This window comes from Myotis davidii, unplaced genomic scaffold (genome assembly GCF_000327345.1).
Source record: "Myotis davidii unplaced genomic scaffold, ASM32734v1 scaffold11, whole genome shotgun sequence".
In the NCBI taxonomy this organism is placed as follows: domain Eukaryota; kingdom Metazoa; phylum Chordata; class Mammalia; order Chiroptera; family Vespertilionidae; genus Myotis; species Myotis davidii.
Window position 1 is genome coordinate 2,545,078 of NW_006285791.1, and position 21,879 is coordinate 2,566,956.

A 21,879-nucleotide genomic window follows, 5' to 3' on the forward strand; every position below is an offset into this window, starting at 1 on the left:
TCACACCCCCTTCAGTATGGGGGTCCCCGCTGGGGTGTCTGGCCAGCCTGGGTGAGGGGCTGATGGCTGTTTTCCAGCTGTCCACGGCCCCAGGAAACCCAGGCTCCCAGACCCTCCTTGAGCGGAGGCCAAAGCGGCTGGAAGCAGGTATCTGGGATTTATTTATCTTGTATAATTGAAACTTTGTAGCCTTGAGCGGAGCCCACAGCCAGCCAGGGCTGCTTGGCTTCCTCCATCGCCAGGGGCAACCCAAGCCTCCTGTTTGCTCCAGCTCCATGGCTGCCACCATCTTGGTTGGGTTTATTTGCATACTTGCTCCTGATTGGCTGGTGGGCGTGGCTTGTGGGTGTAGCAAAGGTATGGTCAATTTGCATGTTTCTCTTTTATTATATAAGATTGCAGGTAAAGGCTGGGATCGCCACTTGGTGTGGACAAGCACACACAATAACAGCAATGGCTCTCTTTGGGAGAAGAACCCAAGCCTAGTCCATCTTGGATCTAACTAACCTGGAGGTTTAGTAACCAGGAAACAGAAGGGCTGCCTTTTTACTGGTTTCACCTGTAAGGCAATCCATAGCCAGGTCCCCTGGGGCTTCGTTAGCATGAGGTTTCTGGTGGTTCTACTGGCTTGTTAAGGGGCTTTTTAAAGTCTTGTTTAATGACGATGAATGGCAGAGCAAAGTCTTGTCACCACATTATAAACAATTCTAGGGCACAACCAATATCTCACATTGTACTTTATTTTTCTTCACAATAGTAACTGAAAAGACAAGGAAAGTTTAATAGCAAGGTGGATTCTTCTGATAACACAAAAAAGGCCCTTTCATTAATGCTGATCAACTAGAGACTTACTCTATCTTAACCATCTAAAATATGCTTACCATGTTTGTGTGTGTGCGTGCGTGTGTGTGAAGTGTTACAGGATAGCAGCCATCCCTAAAAAGTATTCATCTTAAAAGCAGTCATGGAAGGTCAAAGTGGAATTTTGATAACAAAAGCTTTCAATACAAAAACACTTTTTATACACTTATTTTATTTCAGACAAAAATAATCTCAAAACAAAAGCAGAGCTTGGTTGAAAACTTAAGAAGACAGTATATTAAACACAACCACTAACACTTCCCCGAGAGGAATTTGATTGGCTATCACTCCTTCAAATGGTGCCCCAGAGGGAAAAACTTAATGAGCTAGCTTGGAAGGCCCACTACAGAGTCGCCAAAAGGTTTAGGTAAATGGCATTACCAAGTATCCACATCACAGTCACATTTGGTAACAGTCCCAGGATCTTTTGATGAAGTCTTTCTGTCTTGCACCGGTGTTTTTGTTTGCTAGGCTTACATTGGTACCCCAAACAAACTATCATCAACAGGAAATTGGCTTTAAATTATTTTTCTGGGGTAGCATGATGAATTGGTGCAATACCATTCATACTCCAGCTGGGTTTCTTTGTGTCCAGTGGGATGCATATTTTGTGGTTGTCCAAGGTCTGTCCTATGAGCACAGACATGGAACAGAATGATTTTTGGGGTTAAAGACAATGGACCTGTATTACCACTTGCTCAATCGAGTTTTACATTTTTTTGTTTTTATTTTCTTTCTGTATTGTGCATGATAAATACTTAGAAACAGATGTTCCTACCAACCAGAAGGTTTTTATTAAATATCCTATTGTTCAGAACTGCAAATTTATTGTTTAAGTAGTCATTAGACATACCCAGGCTTGAAATATATGCCATTGCGGGCAATTGTTTAAGAGTTTTGGTCCTTATGCACTGCTGTACAGAGCTGGATTTTGAGTTGTTCTGATGTCTCTAGAATCTAATCATTATCACCGAACTTTAAAATGTTTCTTGCTTGTTTTGTAAGTTCCTTCATGGAGATATGACATTGACCTCTAGCAAAAGGTCACACTCATTTCCATTTCATACCCCACAGTCCTGGCTGTTCTGAAACCTCCATGCTCTAATCCAATCTTGGGAATGTTTTGCTCTTTTGAAAATTCCTCCCTCCCACCCCTGCAACAAATGTCCTTTGTCCCATAATAATTTAAAAAAAAAATCTCTGGAAGATCCAAATTGAATAACAATAAAGTTCTGGTTGGAACCTTCATAAGCCTGACAATGTAGAATTGTATTTTTTAAAAAGTGTGCAACCGCATTTGTCTGGGAAGCAAAAGACACCACAGAATAAGATCAGAATAGAATTTCAACTGACTCCCTAATTTCCTTAGCATGGCTTGTATTTCAAGCCCTTCCTGTTTCTTTCTGATAGAGCAGGTGTACATTACTAACTATTAGTGATAAGAAAGGATAAAAACAACCACTGCCTTAGAAGTACAATTGAAATGAGAATTTATGTTCGCATTTGTAGTCATTTTAGCATAAGTTTAATTACATGTTAGATGACTTGCAATTCTGTTCAATTAGTAGAACCTTAATATGAAAACCAGACATGTGTGGGGGACTGCCTTATTTATGTTTCATCCTGATTATTATAACTCCTCTTGATTTATAATCACTTCCGAATTTCCCACACTGGGCCAGGACTAGATCTTTCAATGATAAGCAATAAATACTTACTAAAGAAATAAAAGTCAATCTGAATATGCAGAGATAAGTGGGTTGGGGCAGAATATGTTTTTGTTTGTTTGTTGGAATATTGAAAGGTGCTTCCTAAATTCGAAATGTGACTTTAACCCAAATCTTAAAACATACAAGATTTTTTTTTTCAGCCACTGTACAAACTCAGATGAACTGTCTGCTATAGCACATGTTGACTGTTTTGATCTCTCTTTCGGAGTGCTTTTGCACTGGGGCTTGGGAGGACTGCAGAGGTTCTTCAGTGATTTTCTCCTGTGGTTCTGTTTAGAGCCCTTGACCCCCATTGGGAAAGTGCGTGTGTTCTAGCTAACCTTGACCCTGGCCAACATATGCACCATGTATTCGGGTGTGAATCTCTTCTCAACAAGAAATAAGTAGGAATGGTCCTCTGGTTGTCTGATCACAAAATAATTGAGACAATAAAAAAAGGAGAAGAAAAAATGACTAGTTGAAGCTTTATATACATTCGTTGCTTCTAACATGTTTTTAACAACAAGAAAAATGCAACATAACTACTTTTAGAGTGAGTGCAGCCACAATACTGTACAGTTCTGGGGGCAGGCAGCTGGGCACGTTCACCATCAAAACCAGATAACAAAACCCCACAGCAAAGGAAACCAGCCAGAAGCCAACCCCTGGGAGGTTTTTTTTTTTTTTAATATATATATACATTTTTTTGAATATTCTGCAAATCCCAGTTTGAACAATAACAAAAACAACAATAAAAGACAAACAGACTCTATATTAAAAACGTCCATGTTCTTCATTGTTACTCTAAAGCAGCTTGGAGGCTGTCGCCACTTGGAGTGTACTGCAAACTGACTCCATTAAGATGATCTTGGCAGGATAGCAGCACAGGATTTGATATTCCATATTTATCACTTTTGACAATGTAAACCTTTCATAAAATAATATTTCTCTTAAAAATTAGAATCATTCAAAGGTCTGATCGTCCCGTTCCCTGAGGCCCGCCAGGGAGGTCTGGCTTCATACCATGGGGTTTCCTGCTTTCTCGGTGTGGGGCATGGGGCGTAAGTGCCACCGCATGTCAGGAAAAACCTGAAGGCCAGCCAGGGAAAGGGCCCTGCGGAAGGAGGGAGCTGGAGGAGTCTGTGTGGAAACAGGCCATGGAAAGCAACTCTTGAAAGGTCAAACCATCGGAGCCAGAATTTAATCCCCTGGTCACTTCCCATCTCGATTTTCAACTGAATGAACCTCATGGGTTTAACCAAACATGTATGCAAGCCTAAATAATGTGAGTTGAATTCTGATTTGTCCAGGGACAAATAAACCCTCAAGGAACACAGGCAAAGGGACAACAGGTATGTCCCTTGCAAAACAATTATGTGGTCATGGAAGTGCACATAACTCCGTGGCCAGCGTGCTCCAGGGTATCTCCAGTAGCTGAGACCTGGGACTTAGCTCATCTTCTCAGAAATGCTTTTAAACAATTAAGAGACAAGACTCTCAAATGGAAAAATGTTCATTTTTGCTAACAAAGAATGTAGAGGCCATAACTAAATACAATTTTTAAAAATGCTGAGATGCATGTATTTTTTTTAAAGCAGCTTTCGAAATATTAACCACAGCATTAAACATTGAACATAGTACATTCCAAAGTTAATACAGATAAATGGTATATAATGCAATAATGCCACAGTTATTCCACGTGTGTCTCAGACTCTCTAAACTTGACATATTTCCTAGTTTATCAGCTGAAGATCACTTCTTTCACTACTTCTCTAGAGCTGTCCACCACTATTTTTTTTTTTTCTTTTAATGCCCAGGAGGTACAGATAAACTCCACATTCCACACCTGGAACTTTTTTCCCCCCTCTGTCAGGTTTCAAATAAAACCAAACTACAATGACAAGATAATGTTTTACATCGCAACTCCACAGACATGGGTCAATTAATCCATGACACCTCATCCCAGTGCTTCCTTCAGGATTTATGACCCTCCCCTAAGTCACGTAAAGCCTCGCTCTAAACTGTTCAGACGGATGGGTGGCCGCGCAGCCAACTCGCATGCATGCGCAGCAGCCACACTGCACGCGGACATGCCTCCTTTCTTTGCTGTTCCATTTCGGTGGGGGCGCTCCAGCCTTCACCACCTCCCTCTGCTAGGAAGGGCAGAGTGCCTCTGTTTCCTTCCCTGCACAGTGACAAACATCTTAGGAGCGTTGGTTCCCAGGCTCCAGGCTCCACACTCGACATGGAAAAGGGCCTCCCTGGAGGGCCCCGGTGGACCAGGCCCCAGCCTGCTCGTCGTTCCTGACAGTGGAATTCTGACTCCTCAGCTTCCAGATGCCGGGAGACCACAGGCCTCTGTTTGAAATCCATGGAGCAGGCCAGCGAGTGCCCAGGCTCGGTTCCAGGATGAGGCCTCCCAACCGGGACGAAGCGGGACTTCCAACCGCGGCCTCTTGCGGAAAGGCAGGCACTTGTGGCGGCCTGATGCTTCTGTAACTGCAGCCTTCCTGATGCCGAAGGAGTCGCCGAGACGTCCACTTCCTCGCATTCCCAAGGATTCTGTTTCACGCACAGAGCCAGTTTTTGGAGAGGGAGCGTATCCAAAATATAAGAATATACACATCAGGGCTTAAGGTACTGGATGATTTTGTAGAAATTGCTAAAATGCTTCTCGGCACAATTGGTAGCTTAAAAAAATACTTTCCTAAGGTTTAAGGGCATTTTTCCTACCACTGTCCTTCGGTGTGGAAATCTTGGCGGATACCAAGTCCATCTGAAGTTCCCTTTTCATTTTTTTCTGCCAACCAGGCATGTACCATGTGAGCCATATGCAAAGTGTAGGTTCTTCCGGCCGGAAAAGAATGCACTTCCCTCCAAGCACCTCCCTCTATGAATATCACAGCCCCCGGGGGCAAATCAATGCAAGGAAAATGAACACCTTCTTCCAAACCTCCAGCAGCCAGCAGGCCGGCTTCTGGAACAGTCATGTTCTCCATCAGTTTGCCCTTCAGATGGTGAGTCAGCCCGGCCACTAACATGGAAAGCGAATCCATTTATAGGCACAGGAGATCCAGGTGGAGCCACACCGGTGGAGCTTGGCAATGACTGGTAGTAGGCTTTCCAAGGACAGGGTGCTCCATGGGACTGTCCTAAATAAATAAATCTTTTTCTCCATAATGTAAAAAATAAATGGTATTTCCCTTTGGCAGTAAATAGCTGATTCGACGTGGAGCCTGAAAGCTGTTTTTGTTGTTTGTTGTTTGCTTGTTTTTAAGAGACCATAGCTCCGTTTCATGGTACATCCCAACAATGCATATATTTCTACTGCTTTCATGAACCTTTTGCATATTTGTTTGGGGCAGGCCTGTTGCCTTCACTTGTGACCCAGATAGGCACCCAGGGTGATGCAAGCTCCCACCAGGGCCAGGCTGAGCAGTGCCTTCAGAGAGAGCCAGGAGAAATCGAACAGAGGCCGCATGTTGGGGCCATACAGTTCCACAAAGGCGTCCTGCAGGGGAGAGAGGAAGGAAGAAGAAGAGAGGGAATTAGAGACGGAGAGCGGACCCATTCTTTTCATTTTCATTCAAGAATTATTTATTGAGATCCTAGAGAAACAGCAGTGAATGACATAGGTTGAAAGTTCCTGCCTCACAAAGCTTTTATCTAGTCGAGTGGGATGGACAATAAACAAAATAAATGTATGATATACGTATGTTAGAGACTGGTAAGTTCAAAGGGGGAAAATAAAACAGAAAAGGCGGTTACAAATCTGGGAGGCTTTGCAATTTTCATGAGCATGGCCATTCATAGGTATAATAAAACCCCATGACTATGACAACACTCCTTTATTGAATGCTTGCTATATGCCAGGCACTTGTAATGAATGCCTAACATGCATTACTTTATTTATTCTTCATGCCAGACTTATGGAGTCGTTTTGTTTATTCCTGTTCTGTAGGTGGAAAAACCCTGAGAATCACAGAGGGTAAAGGATTTGTCTAGTCAACAGTAGGGCCAGTATTTGAACCCAGATCCAACCAGTGCCCTTTATTCTGCTGACGCCCTAACAACAGCTCGGTGAGTGCTTGGTCTGCCCGGGAGGCTGATGTGGACACAGCAGGGCGGCCTCCGCTGGTTGCAGGCCTAGCTTCTGAGGTCAAGGACAGGGTGCTCTCTGGGAAAGAAAGCCATCCTTGGGTTTCTCCCGGTGGCGGGGGCCGGGGGGGGGGGAGCAATTTAACTCAAGTTGTGAACTTTACAAGGCATGTGGTCATTTATGGTCAGATTGTGTCAATGGACACACAGGTCCCTGGGCAAAGATGGCTCCTGGCTTCCCTTTGTACCGCTGCTTAGAAGCCAGGCCTGCAGTGTTTGTAGCAAAGGTCTCTGGGTTGTCTTAGCTCGTTCCTTGGATTTGTTGGGGAAGATTCGGTTCCACATTTGGACCCAATTATTATTTGGACAACTCTGTAAACCTATCTAAATATATAACTCAGTAAATGAAATGCTTTTTCACATGGTGTGATTTATTTAGGCATTTCAACAACCTGGAATGGGAGCGCATGATTTCATTATGGGAGACAGGAACACGTGGGAACTTCTGACATTGCTGTGCAATGGAGGTTCTGACAACCTTCACAGTGCTTTTGTCTGTTTGGGGCAAATACTGCAGTAAAGGGACCAGGTATCATTGTCTCCCAGTGCTGTGCATGGTCTTGTCCATGTAGGTGCTTAATAAATGTTCAATGAATGATTCAAGTTTTCTGAATCCATTCACTGGTTTGAATTCTCTTTAACCTAATACAAGTATGTCAAATTCAAAGGCTAACATGCACCCAATAAACAAGGCACACGGCCCGGGGGCGGCGAGTTTGACATGCTTGACCTAATACATCATCCAGATGCTTACTCTGCCTGTTTGAAAGTGTGCCTTCTAAATACAACCACCGCTGGGAATCTTGGAGTAGTCTTGGAGGTGAGAGTTTAAGACATTAGGGGAACTTCTCACATTACTAAATAAAGATTTACACAATTATTTTTCATGACTGCATAGTATTCCATATATTATGCTGTGCTTCCTTGAACCAATTCTTTATTTGGGTTGTTTTAAACGTTTACTAAACAATATTATGCTACATCTCTTACATAAATTTTTATGTACTTGTTCAGATGTGGGGGTTGTGTGTGTATGTGTGCAGTGTGTGTGTATTTAGACAAATTCCTAGCAGGTGAACACACTTGACCAGCCATCAAAATTGCTTACTGAACCGCGCCAGCAGGGAGATCATGGGTCAATTCCTGGCCAGGGCACATGCCAGGTTTTGTGCTCAATCCCCAGGAGGCAGAGGATCAATGATTCTCTCTTATCGTTGATGTTTCTCTATATCCCTTCCCCTTTCTCTCTCTCTAAAACCAATAAAAATATATTTTTTAATTTGCTTATTAAAGTCACAAAAGGTTTCTGTGGAGTCATCCCCACCCTCTCACTGGTTGCCCTGGGACCAGTAACACCTTTTACAAAAGGCAGACAAGGGGTTAGGGCAGCAGTTCTCACTGGTCTTGAGGGTGGTCTTGCCCCACAGGTGACGTTGGGCAATATCTGGAAACATTTTTGGTAGTCATGGTTTGGGGTGAGATCATCTGTGGGCAGAAGCCAGTGATACTGCTCAACATCCCATGATGCACAGGGTGGCCTGTGAAGAAAGGTTTTAAAGAACCTTTGTGATCATGGACCACAGAAGACCCAACGGTCTACCTAGTGTGTCAACAGCACAAGATCAGATGGTGAGCCAGCAAGTGGGAGATCGGGACCTCAGATGCACTAGATTAATTTGTACCAGGAGAGGGCGCAAGGGTTTTCTTCTTTTTAAATCTATTGTTAAAATGATCCAAAATTGAGCCTTCACAGAGCCAGGCTCTAACACAGTGGTGGGGAATGTCCGGCCCGAGGGCCTTATAAGGCCCCAGAAATCATTTGGTCTGGCCCTGCCAAGGCATTAAGTGGGGAGTTCAATAAAAGTTTGACCAAATATAGCAGGCTAATTTTTAAGTTGATAATTTTGTAGGGCCCACGAATGATGTTATAAATATCTAAATGGCCCTTGGCAGAAAAAAAGGTTCCCAACTCCTGCTCTAACAGATAATGAAATACAGTGGGGCCTTGACTTACGAGTTTAATTCGTTCTGAGACCGAGCTCGTTAAGGAGCTCGTTAACTCAAATTACTCTATCAACTCAATGCAAAAAATCGGGGGAGAGACAGCTGGTATCTCAAAAAACTCCTGAGTCAAGGCCCCACTGTATGTGCTTGGTGCTCTTAGCACAAAGCTGAGAAAAATCATGATTGCTTGTCAAGACACATACCTTCCCTGTATATAATCAGGGATAACTGGGGCAGAAAGGGGTCAGGACATATTTAGAGGCAGGAGAAACTGCCCCTTGCAAAGTGCAGCTCAGGTCCCACAGACACAGCCGGGAACATCTTGGAGCCCTCCCTGAGGGGTGGGCAAGCTGGAACCCCCAACAGCCCAGCCAAAGGACACCCTCGAAGCACTGGCAGTAGGAAAGAAGGTCCGTGGCTGGACTCCACATTTCTTTAGTTACCAGTTGGAGTTGTCTATAGTCATAGTGGCTGACTATGAAACGGACTAAGACTCTGGCCGTCTGACCTTTCTGGACAAGAAGCCATCCTAGGAAAGTGGAGAAAGCAGGGACACATGGGCTGGCATTCCCTCCTCATCTGCCTGGTGCACAGTCCCAGGGGCAGAAGAAATGCATGCCTAAATACCCCTTCCTCTCCTGACACTGTGCTCCTAATGGGCCATTGCTGATGTGCGTTACAAAGAAAATGCACATCTGGTGGGGGATGAGCTAACACAGCATCTCTTGACCCAAAGACCGAGAGCAGAGGCGCTAATGCAGCCCCCAGGGGCCTGGGAACAGCTCTGGACTTGGAGAGAAGGTCTGGGTGAAATCCCAGCCTTGACATTTTATTGCTCATGACCTTGAACAAATTACCCAATCCTGAGCCTCATTTACTTCACCCATAAAATTGGTTATTGTGAAGATTAACGTAGGTGATTCAAAGCCATTTGTCAACGTGGCCCAGAACGTGAACTAGTGGCAACATTAACTTGTTCTCTAGTCTGCTCCCTTGCAAACCTGCTGCAGGCGTCCTGAACCTGCTCCTCCCTCCAGAGGGTCCACCGAGGGGAAGGAGGGAAGGGCAGGTTTCCACAGCGCACTTCATAAGCTCCCTCTAAAGATGCCTGGTGATGTCTACAGAAATTGTGAATTAAAATGCACACGTGATGTGTTCCGGTGGAAGACAGGAAGTGAAATTACAATGCCCATCTGTACTTCCTCATCAATTGGTAAGTCAGGTTGTGGGCTGAGGCATCATTAACCGCCCTGAGGTTGAATCGGGCCTCTGAGCTTTGCCCATCTGTGTTCCAAAGTGCCAAGTGGACCCTCTGGGCTCAGGACTGAAGGTCCTAAAAGCTCCTACAGTCTTCTTGCTTTTCCAAACATCCTGATTAGGGCGATTTCCGAAGTCTGTTTGAACAGTCTGTCATTATTTGTTTAAGTCTGAAAGCTGTATTAAATAAACACATTCTCATTTTATGTATAAGAAGCAACAAAGTGGGAAAAAGAAAACCTGGGCTGTTGTCATGTGACTCAGACCAAACCCCAGTCTATGTATTTGGAGGCACTGCCAGCCTGGCTCATGCCAGGACTGGCAAGGGCTCTGCCCAATTTCAGGAGTGCGAAGAGCAGGTCCCAAGGGGGGTCCTTTCTCTTTTTGCTGACCTTCACATCAGAGAGGAGACAGGCGGTGCCCCAGCTCTAGTCACTCTTTCGCAGACAGCTTCTCCACAAACCTCAAACTCGGAGGTTGCAGATGGTCTGAGTCTGAATTCCATCCTAGGCCAGCATCAACCAGACAGGAAGGCCCCACTCCCACCCCCAAACCCATGCTGCAGGGCGGAAAGTGAGCCAGGGGTTGTGTGCATCAGAACAGACCAGGCTCAGACTCCTAAGCTGGGGGGAGGGAGTCAACAGCAAAAGTGTCCTTGTCTCTCCTGCAATGGGACCAGGCCTAGGACCACTGTCACCCCCTTCTTTCCCTCTCTAACCCCCCCCGTCCTCGCCACCCCTACACGCATATCTCCCTGGAGCCAGCCCACCCTCTAATATCTTCCTTTTCCTCTTAAGAATCCTTCAAAAAAGTTTCACTTAAACCTGATTCCAAATAAAATGAGATTTAAAGACAAATGAATCAGATGAGCAACGCTGAGTTCTGCTGAAACCAGTGGGGTGGGGGTGAGGGTGGGGGCCAGGTGCTCTTACACAACTTCTCCTCCCTGAGGAAAGATCAACGGAGAGACCTTTACGTATTTGGCAATGAGTATCAAAAACTTTAAAAATACTGTCCTTTTGTTAGTAATTCCCCTTCTGGTTATTTATCTTGAAAAAAGTAATTAATAAAATGCTCTGATTGTTTATAATAGTTAAAACCTGAAAATGACTTAAATGTCTGAAAACATGACTGGGTAAAGAACTTACGGCACATCCATAGCACGGAATACGGTTCAGCCATTGGAACGTGTGCCCTAGATTCACTGGCAAGGAAAGATGCTCCCAATTTAAGACTGAGTGACACAGGTAACAGCTAAACCAGCGTCTGCAAGTTCAGGGCCCTGGCTCGGTGTGGGTTCGCGGCTCTCCTTAGACGGAGGGGAAATTTAATATGGCTCGGTTGGCTATAAACACCTGAGACACTCGGCTTCATCCCACAGCCTCTGAGCTGACTGTGGATACAGGCATTATATGACCATGGAGAGCCCCAGGGGGAGAGAGCCATCTTGACCTAAAGAGGGTACGATGCAGAGAGATGCTGCCTCTGTGTGCATCACTGAACTGACCAAAACGCAGGTGTGCTGCCATTTTGTATCCTGCCCAGAGCACACCTGTCGGTGGTAAGAGGGAAGTAAAAAGAAAATCAGATGGTGCCAACAGGAAATCAAACACTGCTATCAAGTGCCCTGGGTATTTTCCATTTCTCATGGCTTTATCATTTTGTCTTCATGGGAATCACCTCTCTCATAACAATCTGAGAATTAGGTAAAGAAAAAAAAAAGGCAAGGATGCACCATAGTCACAGAAAACTTTGGCTGCAAGGACCCTCCAAGTAAGTTCACATCTCCCAGATTGGTTTAATAATGCCCAAGAAAGATATTAGCTCTTTTTCAATAGGTGAGGCAAATGAAATCTAGACAGATCAAGTGAGTTACTAACAGTGGGTACTGATAGGCTGATGTGAGGTGGAGGGGAGAGGAGAGGCCTCCTGTGCTTACTGGGTTAGAACATCTACAAGCTGTGGGTTCTTCTCTCTCCCTGGTGCCCCCTCCTTGCTTCCCTCAACGTGCTTCCTCCCATCCTGACCTTCCTTTGTGCTCCAGCCTGGACCCCATCCCATAGCAGCCTCCTCTGGCCTTCAAGTGTTGCCGAAGGAAGTCACCCAACCATGCAGACCAATGTGACTCTGAATTCAGGGCCTCCAAACTCAGTGAGTTCTTGAAACCACTTAACATACCCTTACCCTTGCTCAGATGCTTTCTCTGTTCCTTTTCATGATTATTCCAAACAGCCGCCACTTTTCTCACATATTCTCCTCGCTGTTTAGCAACTGCTGTCATCTCTTTCTTCTCTGAGAAACTTGGGGCCATTGGATGGGAATTATCGCAGCTTCCTATCCTGGAGCACCCATCAGCTTACATCACTGTCTGCCCTTCCCCGACCCTTTGTACCCTGCACCTACAGCCCACAGTCTCCCATTGCTTCTGGAACCTTCCTCCATCAATTGTTCCTGCTTTCAACAGCAATTTCAACCTCACCCTTCCTTTGGTCTCTTTTTTCCTTGGCATACAAACATTCAGATTTCCTCACTAGAGAACACAGCTTCTGAGTTAATCCTTGAAGGACAAGGGAGTTGTGGGTATTTATCCACTGACGAAAAAAAAGTAAATTCAGATTTCCTCAGAGTAACTGCTGATTCTGTGTTCCATCCTGACCGTTATCTTCTCTCTCTTTGCCGTCTTGGACAAGTTGCTAACCCACCTTCTCAGCTGTCTTCCCACCTTCATTTTAATCCATCCAGTCTGACTTCCTCCTCCATTGTGCCTCTGAAACCAACACCCAGAGACCAGACATATCCTCCACATGGTTATATTCACTGGATGCTCTTCGCGTGTATCTCACTGGGTGCTTTACACACTGGATGGACTCCCAGCGCTCTTGGAGAGTTTCCCCTCCATGGGCACCTCCTCCTCTGCCTGCCCTGATAGGTCCTCCATCTTCTGGGCTTGTCTGGACAGCCTTCTCTTCCTTTGGCCAATCTCCTTCACTCTCATGGTCTTAGATACCATCCCATGATGGTGTCTCTGACATCTTCACATGCAACCCCACTTGATCCTCTAACTACCAGATTCCAATCCCAGTCACTTTCTAAGAGGTCCCACCAGAAGTTACCATGCAGCCAGTCCGAAACTGGAGTTACCATCGCCTCCTCCAGTAAGTTGTCTTCCTTCCTATCTTCAAAGTGTCCATGCTGTTATGTAAACCTATACCCTGAGAGACTTCTAGACATTTTCCTCTTTCTCATCCCTCCCCCACCATTCATTCAATGGGAAATCCCATCATCTTGGGTGGGACTCCTCCCGAAGCAGACCCTAAGACAAAGATTTGAGTGTAATCAGGTTATTTGGGAGATGATCTCAGGAACCACTAGTAGGGGGTCTGGAAGGAACGCAGCCATGAATTACCTTATCTAGAAAGTTGCTGCTGCTGGTAACTGGAACTTAATCCCGCTGAGAAACCTGGGGGCCAGTGCAGAAAATGAACCGTTTGTTATTCCACTAGGGGCCAGGAAGCTGGGTATTTACACACCAACCTCTTGCACTCATTGGCTGAGGTTTGCTCCTATGGAGGTGTCAATACCCCAGCAGTTATGGCCCGTCATGTGCACAGGCAAAGTGGGCTCTAGAGGCTAGAGAAAACCACTGGGAAAGAGATGCAGAGGCAGTACCTCCTGTATCTAGAGGTCAGCTAGATAGCACTGAAGTGAAGGTCAAGGGGACTGGACAGGGCAGTGTATGCACCACTGATTTCTCCATCCCCATTACCTTCTCTCCCCAGCACTTCTGTATGATTCCCCATCTGATCTCTCTGCCTTCAGTCTGTGTGGCCTGCCATTCAATACCCTCTCCATAGAGCAACCAGGATTATCCAGTTGGAATCAAAGCTGTCACTTCCATGTGTCAGTCCAAATCCTTTACCATGCCATCCACATCTCCCAGTGCTCTGGCCTAAGCCTAGCTCGCCTGCTCGACTTCTGTCACCTGTAAATTGACTTCTGTTCACTCAGGGATTCAGTGCAATCATTTTACGCAGGCAACTTTCTCCAAGCCCCCAGGTTGAATTAAATAATCCTGGGCTGCCCCTGCTCACTGTATTATCTGAAGAGCATCTGTTCACAAGTCTGTCCTCTCCCGGTTAGCACCTGGAGGTGCAGGAGCCACATTTTGTTTATCGTCAGATCCCTGGAGCACGTGTCTGTCACATATTAGGCACTCAGCAAATGTCTGTGGATATGAAATAAACTGATACCTTTTACTATAGAACAGGTTTTCCAAACATATCTTACTAGATAATAATTTCTAAAGGAAGGTGTTCAAAGGATAAATAAGTGGGGACAGGCTTAAACAAAATCCAGCAGCAGACTCTAGTCTCCCTATGATGGGCTGATGCTCAGCTAATGCTAATGGTCAGCATCAAATTTGATTAGTCAGTGTCTGTGCCTTATTGGTTGCTACATATTTTGAATAACACCCTAGTTGAATGCCTGTGAGTCGCCAAAGGCATTTTCTAAACTCATTGGGTCATCTCTCCCTCTGTCAGGGAGATTCCTGATGGGTTTTGAGGACACCCTTGGGAAACGCTGCCTGGAGGTAAAATGCTCATAGGACAGGGAGGTGATGGCGGTCCCGAGCTGCTTCTGGATGTCCTTGGGAACACAGAGACCCCGTGTAACTAGTCTTGCATGCTACTCAGGGGTGTGAAGCTCATTCCCAATGCTGTCTGTGCCGGCTCCAGTCTCCAGAGCCTAAGGACAGTCACCTGCCAGGTAGAGGGGGAGAGAGAGAAAGAAGGAAGTGAGGGAAGGAGGGAAGCGAGGCACACACACTTCAGAAGAGAGGAGAGTTCCCCTTGAATCCCAGGAAGCTGCAATTCCCCAGATACTAACATGCCTGGGATTAAAGGGGCAGCCAGCAGCCCTGCTGCTATGAGTGGTGGCCAGAAGAGCACACGCGAGGAAGTGAGGACTCTTTCTGCCTGAATAAAGCAGCTGGTGAGGAAGTGACTCCATTTCCCGCTTATCATTGGCTGGGCAGGATTTCCTCTGCAGCCGCTTTGTGCTGAATGAGTCCTGAGGATTCCTGCAGATCAGAGCCGCTGTGGCAGTGGCAAGCTTCTGTCCCCTGCTCTTCCTCTCACCCGGCCCCCCTGACTCCCAAAATATTGACTCCAGGTTTGGGGGAAAAGGAAAGGAGGAAACAACAACCCTCGAGCATACAACTGAAGGACACCCAGCTGCCCGCCTGCAGAAGTGCGGTGACTGGGCCACCAGGCTCGCAAGGCCACCCGGAAGAAGCCATCTCCAGCGAATGGGGCTGGGTCCCGGACGGTCTTGGCCCAGGCAGTTGGGCTAGTTGAATCATCAGCTAACGACATGAAATGAAACCTAATCTATGTGTCATCTGGATGTAACCAGAAACCTGCTAGAGAAATGGCAGGAGATGAAAAACCCAAACAAAACAAAAAACAAAACTTGCCCGCCTACCGCAGTAAGTCCAGGGACATTTGGGTGCATTTTGTGATGCAAATTGAGCTGAGGATGCAAATTAGGCAGGGGCCCTCAGGAACTAGGGAGGGCCCCAAATGAGAAGCCTAGTTGGTTCCTTCTTTTCCTGAGCAGGGCACAATCTGAAAATAATTTGCAAAGGAGTCTGATGCTCTGGGGACTCTGAAGCCAAGGAGCTGGGTCGAAGGCTGCTTGCCTTGTCCACCTGCTGGAAGAGAGTTGAGCCCGCTCCCAGGTGGGATCACAGAGATTCTGTGAGTCTAACTGTCTTCCAGGCCAGGGTAGGAGGTGCTCTCTGGAGGGAAGACCAGAGACAAATTCCCTGCTCTACTAGCCACGCACATACTGCAGGGAGAAGGTACTCAGCCACCTGTGGGCTTAGTTCCCTCTTGCCAGGAGGTGCCAACAACCCAGTACTTCAAAGACCATAGGTGGAGCCCTGGCTCAGTTAGTTGGAGTCATGGGTTTGATTCCAGGTCAGGACACATACTCAGGTGGTGGGTTCGATCCCCATTTGGGGTGAATACAAGAGGCAAATGATCAATGTTTCTCTCCCTCTCCCTTCCTCTCTCTCTAAAATCAATACATCCTATGGTGAGGATTTTAAAAAAATAGACCAAAGGTAAAAATGGGTGACACAATGCATCTATAGCAAAATGTGCTAAAAATATGTTGTTAACACTTGTGCTATTTGATTCGTGTTCATATAATAGACCATATCTATACTAAACATTGAAATCTCATCTTCCGGTCGCTTCTTCGTTCAGGAACCAAACACGTTTATAAGGAGCTGAGGAGGCTTAAAGCCAAATGAGACCCAGGCCCTGCCCTCTAAGAATTGCTGGGCAATATTCTCCTGCATTCACAGCAGATTTCTCAATACATTCAAAATACTATGTGTCGGGGGAAGGGGGAGCAGGGGAGGGGGTGCATTTATCGTGCAGGGCTCTGTGGAGGAGAGAAAAGACCCAGGCACTTGACCTCATTTTAAGGGTGCCTTCTGCTGGATCTCACAAGCACGGAGGCCTCAGTGACCTGCCTTGAGCGTTTGGCTTTAAAAGAAAGTTTCTCCATTTTCCTTCCTCCCCTTCCTCATTCCACTACCTTCTTTTGGCTAGAAGCCTCTGAGTGTCCTGCAGTTGCTGGCACTTGGCCTTTCCTTGCTCCGGGCTTACGCTGTTTTCACTGTTTTGGGGAAAATACCACTTTATGATATTGTGTTGGCATGAAAGTATGTGGAGTAAAGAAAGCGTAATTATTACATCTCAATAATAAAATGACCAGTAGCCCAATTAAAATACAGGCAAAGATTTGAATGGACATTTAACCCCCCAAATAAGATACACAAATGGCCAATAAGCTCAAGAAAAGACACTCAACATCATTAGTCATTAGGAAGACACAAACTAAAACCACGATGAGATATTACTTCACACCCACTAGTATGGCTGTCATGTAAAAAAGGACAATAACAAGTGTTGGTGAGGAGCAAGAGAAACCGGAGACCCCACACTCATCTGGAGGAAATAGAAAATGGTGCAGCCATTGTGGAAGACAGTGGTGGTTTCTCAAAAATTTGAAGTTACCATACAATCCAGCAATTCCACTTCTAGATATACAACCAAGGTAACTGAAATATGTTCACACAAAAACTTGTACACAAGCAAAGTGGAAACTATGCCAATGTCATCAACTAATGAAGAGATAAACAAAATGTGGTGTATCCATACAATGGAATGTTATTCAGCCATAAAAAGGAATGGGGGGAAAAAAGGAATGAAGAACTCATATCACATGGATGAACCTTGAAAACATTATGCGCAGTGAGAGAAGCCATTGTATGATGCCATTATATATAATTTCCAAAATAAGCAAATCCATAAGAACAGAAGTGATTTACTGATTGCCAAGGGTTAGGGAGAGAGGAAAATAGAGAGTAATTTTTAAAAAGTTCTGGAAATAGATAATAATGATAATTGTAAAACCTTGTGAAATACTAAAAACCAATCACTTTAAATGGAATTTTATGGTATGTCAGTTATTAAAAAAAACCCAATTACATTTCCCACATTACACGAAGAAGGGAACTAACCTATTTTGACAGCACATGGCATTCTACAGAAGGACTCAGAGGTTCTGTAATTCTTGCTCACCCGTGTGGAGATGGGGCTCCTTTGGTTAGAAAGTTTGTACAATTCTTATCCTCCTTTTAATGGATTTTTTAAAATGTAGGAGGTGGCATGGTGGGTGAACACTGTTCTGGATGAGAAGTTAGGAAGGCTGGGTGCCAATCTGGGCAACCAACTCACTCTATCTCCCAGGCCTTCAAGTTCCTTCATCTGAACACTTTATGGGTAGCTCAGTCCAATGATCTTCTCTCCAATCTGCCATCCTGAGCTCCCACAGATAATGACCTATTCTCCATCTTTTCTCCTGCATCTCCTAGGATGTGATTTGTGATCTGCAGATGCATGCCAGAGACTGTCACCCCAACTACTGCAAATGACTGACTGGTCTCTGTGGGGTCTGCCTCTGCCTCTTCTGGCCTCTAAGATCCTCCTGTCCCTCAAATCCACACATGGTCTCTGTGCCTCTTGCTGTGCACTTCATCTTCTAGGCCTCAGAGAGGCTGTCCTCTCTGCAGCAAGGTGGCCATGCTCCCGTGCCCTCTGATACATCTGTGTGCTTCCCATCTCTTTGTTTTTATTGACCACAATCCAGGCATTTGTCCCACAGAGTCCTCTGACCCTCATGCCAGTGATCATCAGAGCTGGTGACATCAGTGTGGCTCGGCACAGCTTCGGGAGCAGGTGGGACGCTCTGCTTCTCCTCAGAATCAGACAGGACTCTCCACATCTAGAGTGGGCACCGATTCCATGGGCAGATGCGGGTTTGGATTTTATCCACTGACTGTTCTTTCTTGGTTCTGGAGCCACAGGTGTAGCTCCCCTCCCTGCCCCCTCCCCGCCAGTGTCCGCACCTGCCTTAGTGTACGTGAGTATGACCTTCATCCCTGTGCGCCTCCCTATAGGTCACAGCTGGGGCCAAGCATGCATGCAGCGCTCCACTGTGCCTGCCACGTGGGCTGTGGTGGCACGGCCAAGGTGCTTACCCCTCTCCCTGCCGCTGCAAGAGTTAATTCATGAAGATACGCCAAAAATGGGAAATGAAAGCAGATGCTTGCTAAGTTCTGCGGCTTGGCCTAATCACTGTCATCAGGAGGGGCAGAGGGTCTTTCATTTATTAAACGCGGAGGGCCGGAGTTGGGGGCCAAATGTCTGATTCTCACTTGCTTAAATCAGCAAGTGTTGACTGAGGTGGGTAGTGGTGGTGGGGGGAATACAAAGAACCCGCATTTCCTAATATGAACCTGCTGAAAGTGGCCTCAGACCTGGAGGGGGGACGTCAGAGTGACAAGAGCCAAGCAGAGGGAGTTTGGGATGGCAGTACCTCGCGGGCACCACCAGCCTCCAGCCATGCCTGCTCTGACACTTGTGTTAGGAAGGGCTGAGAAATCAACACGGATGTCCTTTCTGGAATCTTGGAATAGCGCTGGCCTCAGGGCCCTTGCCTTGATGACATGCCCACATCTGCCCACCACCAGATTTGCCCCCTGATGGTGCCAGTTGGGGCATTCTCAGTGTTCAGTAAATAAGCCACAAACACTGTTTAAAACTCCCAGGCTGCTAACACCATGCTCAAAAGCATCCCAAGATATAACGATGTTTACCCTGTTCCCAGCTCCCCAATTCTGCAGCCCAAAAATCATTGTATGCCTGTCAACATGACCGAGGTGATCCCCTAGGCTGTCCCAAACATGGACCGACCCTCCCAAAGAGAAGCACAAGTGTGCGGGCTGCGCTGTGGGGACCAGGGCTAAGCGCTCTGGGGAGCTCACTCAGTGGGCTCCAGATGGGTGTCCTAAGAAAAATCTGCTTTCACTTTGTAGTTTATGATTTAGCTCAGTTCACCTGGAAAGACTCAACATGAACAGAAACAGATGCATGTCAAGGCGCACCGCTTGGCTCTGTGACAACCCTCTTCCTTCCACAGGAGATGGTCTTCCTGTGTCCAGGAGGAGAGCAGACCTTTCCAGCACATGGGACATGCAGTCTCTGTCAAGGGCAGCAGCTGTGGGGGCCCAGCAAGGTCAGCACTGTGGCTCTGGATTCAGGCTCGTGAACACATGGATGCAGGTGTGAGGTGTGGCCTCTCGTCTGAATGGAGATGTACTGTGAGGACTTGTGGCAGTGTGTGCGCTCTGCTGCCAGAACAATGCAGGGCTATGCACACAAACACACACACAGAGATGGAGATCCGGAAAGCATTCATGGATGAGCCTCAGGGAATGAGGACACAGACAGTGAGACAGAGAGACATGGAGAGAGACTCATAGAGACAGAAAGAAAGGGAAAAAAGGAGAAAGACAGAGAGAGGAAGACAGACAGGGAGACATGGAGAGACTCACAGAGACAGAGAGATACAGAAAGAGCTAGAGAAACAGACAGAGAGACAGACACAAAGAGAGACAGATGCTAAAAGCATTCATGGATGAGCCTCAAGTGAACAAGGACTGAAACATCTTCCAGCAGCACAGCCTTCAGGAGGACAATTGACAGCCGGCTGACCGGGTACAAGGACACTCCCTAACAGTGAAGTGAGCCTGCTCTGGACATCGACCATCAACAAGGTTAGAGAAAGACATGTGTGCTCTGAACAAGGCCTGCCAGGGTTGCCGGCAGTGGGCACTTACAAGGAGAGAAGCTGTGCCCCGGGAGCTCGACTTCCAAGGCAACTGCTCAGACACATTTGCGGAGCTTGTGAGCTCTGCCTACAGAAAGTCCTCAATTATTTGCCGGCTGGTCCCCAATGGGACCTGAACCACCCTCTGGGGCCTTACTACACTGACTACCCTCATGCAAGGAGCAGAGCCCAAACTTCATAGGTGGACCCAGCAGGTCCACGTCAGTGCCCTCACCTATAGGACTGGTCTTACAGCTCCTGCCATCACTGACACCTTAGAGAGGGTCAGCTCACATTGAATTCATGATGCAAACATGTACTGCACCTGTTCTGTGCACAGCGCTGCACTCAGCACTCAGGGGAAACGCAGGCGACCACGGCATCTGTATGACAGCAAGCTCCTTGGACCCAACCACAGTGCCTCACCCAAATCAAGGACTCAACAAACACTCCTCCAGTGGGACGACTCAGAGATGCACTGTCTCGTGGAAATATCGTTCACCCCTACGGTCATAAGAAGAAACTCCAGTTTGGGCTTGTGAAGCCTTCAGGATGGACTTTGGGTCTAGCAAATTGTTGTTTCCACTGTGGGAACTCCTTGGCCACCTACATGAATCATGGATCCATGTGCAACATGCTTTTCATAATAAAATTGGTGCAAACTTTGGATGGCTGTTGCTAGCACCGCCTTTTATGAGTGTGTCCATGGTTGCTCTTGCTTTGATCCCTCCTTTGGACATGTCTGAATCAAGTCATCCAACCACAGTTAAATCACTTATCAAAGTATTTATTTAGTATCTACTTCTGCGATGAGGAGAGAGAACTAACTGTTGTGTCAGATCCCACATTATACAGAGGAGACTGGGGTCAGAGAGGTTCTGTAGCTTTCCCAACATCACACAGCTCATAGGGGCAAAGCCGAGACCTGACTCTAGACTGTGTGCTCCTAGGCATGCACTTTTTCAATTATCCTTCACTTCTCCCGTTGGAGACAGGTCTAGGTCTTGGAGAGACAAGCGATAAATGAGAGGTTAACGAGGAAGTCCTGAGAGTGACAGGGAAGGCCCGGTAATGCATGGGGAGTCTTGAAGATGGACTGGAGGGGACAGAAGGTTAGAAGTGGCTGAGCCTGAAGGGCTTTGCACGAGGACAGAAAAGTGGGGATGGCATTTTGGAGCGTGGAATCAAGTGGGGGTTGGGGCCCTTTTGTGATGGGTCATTGTGTACACAGGCAGAATGAGCAGGATCACAGAGAAAGCACCAGTCACAAAAGTGGTTTGGCCCTGCTGAGCGACACTACACTTGCCACCCCAAGAGTATTTAAAAATGCCACGTAGATAGAGACATGAACAATTCCTTGCACGGGATTCAGGAAAAGCCCTCCTATTTATGGGCTGCTTCCCAGGGAATTCTGGGATGTCAAGAAGAACAAAATTTCCTTTTGTTCACAAAAACAAGCCAACCTTAGGTCTCTTCAGAATATTAAAACAGATGAACCAAGAACCTCTCCAGGAGCAATTGGATTTTGATCTGTCCAGTGGCTCCACTCAGTGGTTCCTGATGGCTCAAAAGCAACTGTGGCCCTGGCCGGAACAGAAGCAGCTTCCCCACCGTGGGCAGAACCACCCACACTCCCCACCCT

The 21,879-nt window shown here is 46.5% G+C and overlaps 1 protein-coding gene across 1 annotated transcript in view; it reads right to left on the reverse strand.

The window, feature by feature from the left end:
- Positions 1-1,013: 1,013 nt before the first annotated feature.
- The window catches only part of BCL2 (B-cell CLL/lymphoma 2), a 166,176-nt gene continuing 145,310 nt past the window's right edge, over positions 1,014-21,879 (reverse strand). The window contains exon 2 of the mRNA XM_006756820.2: positions 1,014-6,081. Coding sequence (XP_006756883.2) covers positions 5,947-6,081 — 135 coding nt within the window. The 3' untranslated portion in view covers positions 1,014-5,946. The remainder of the gene's footprint in view (positions 6,082-21,879) is intronic.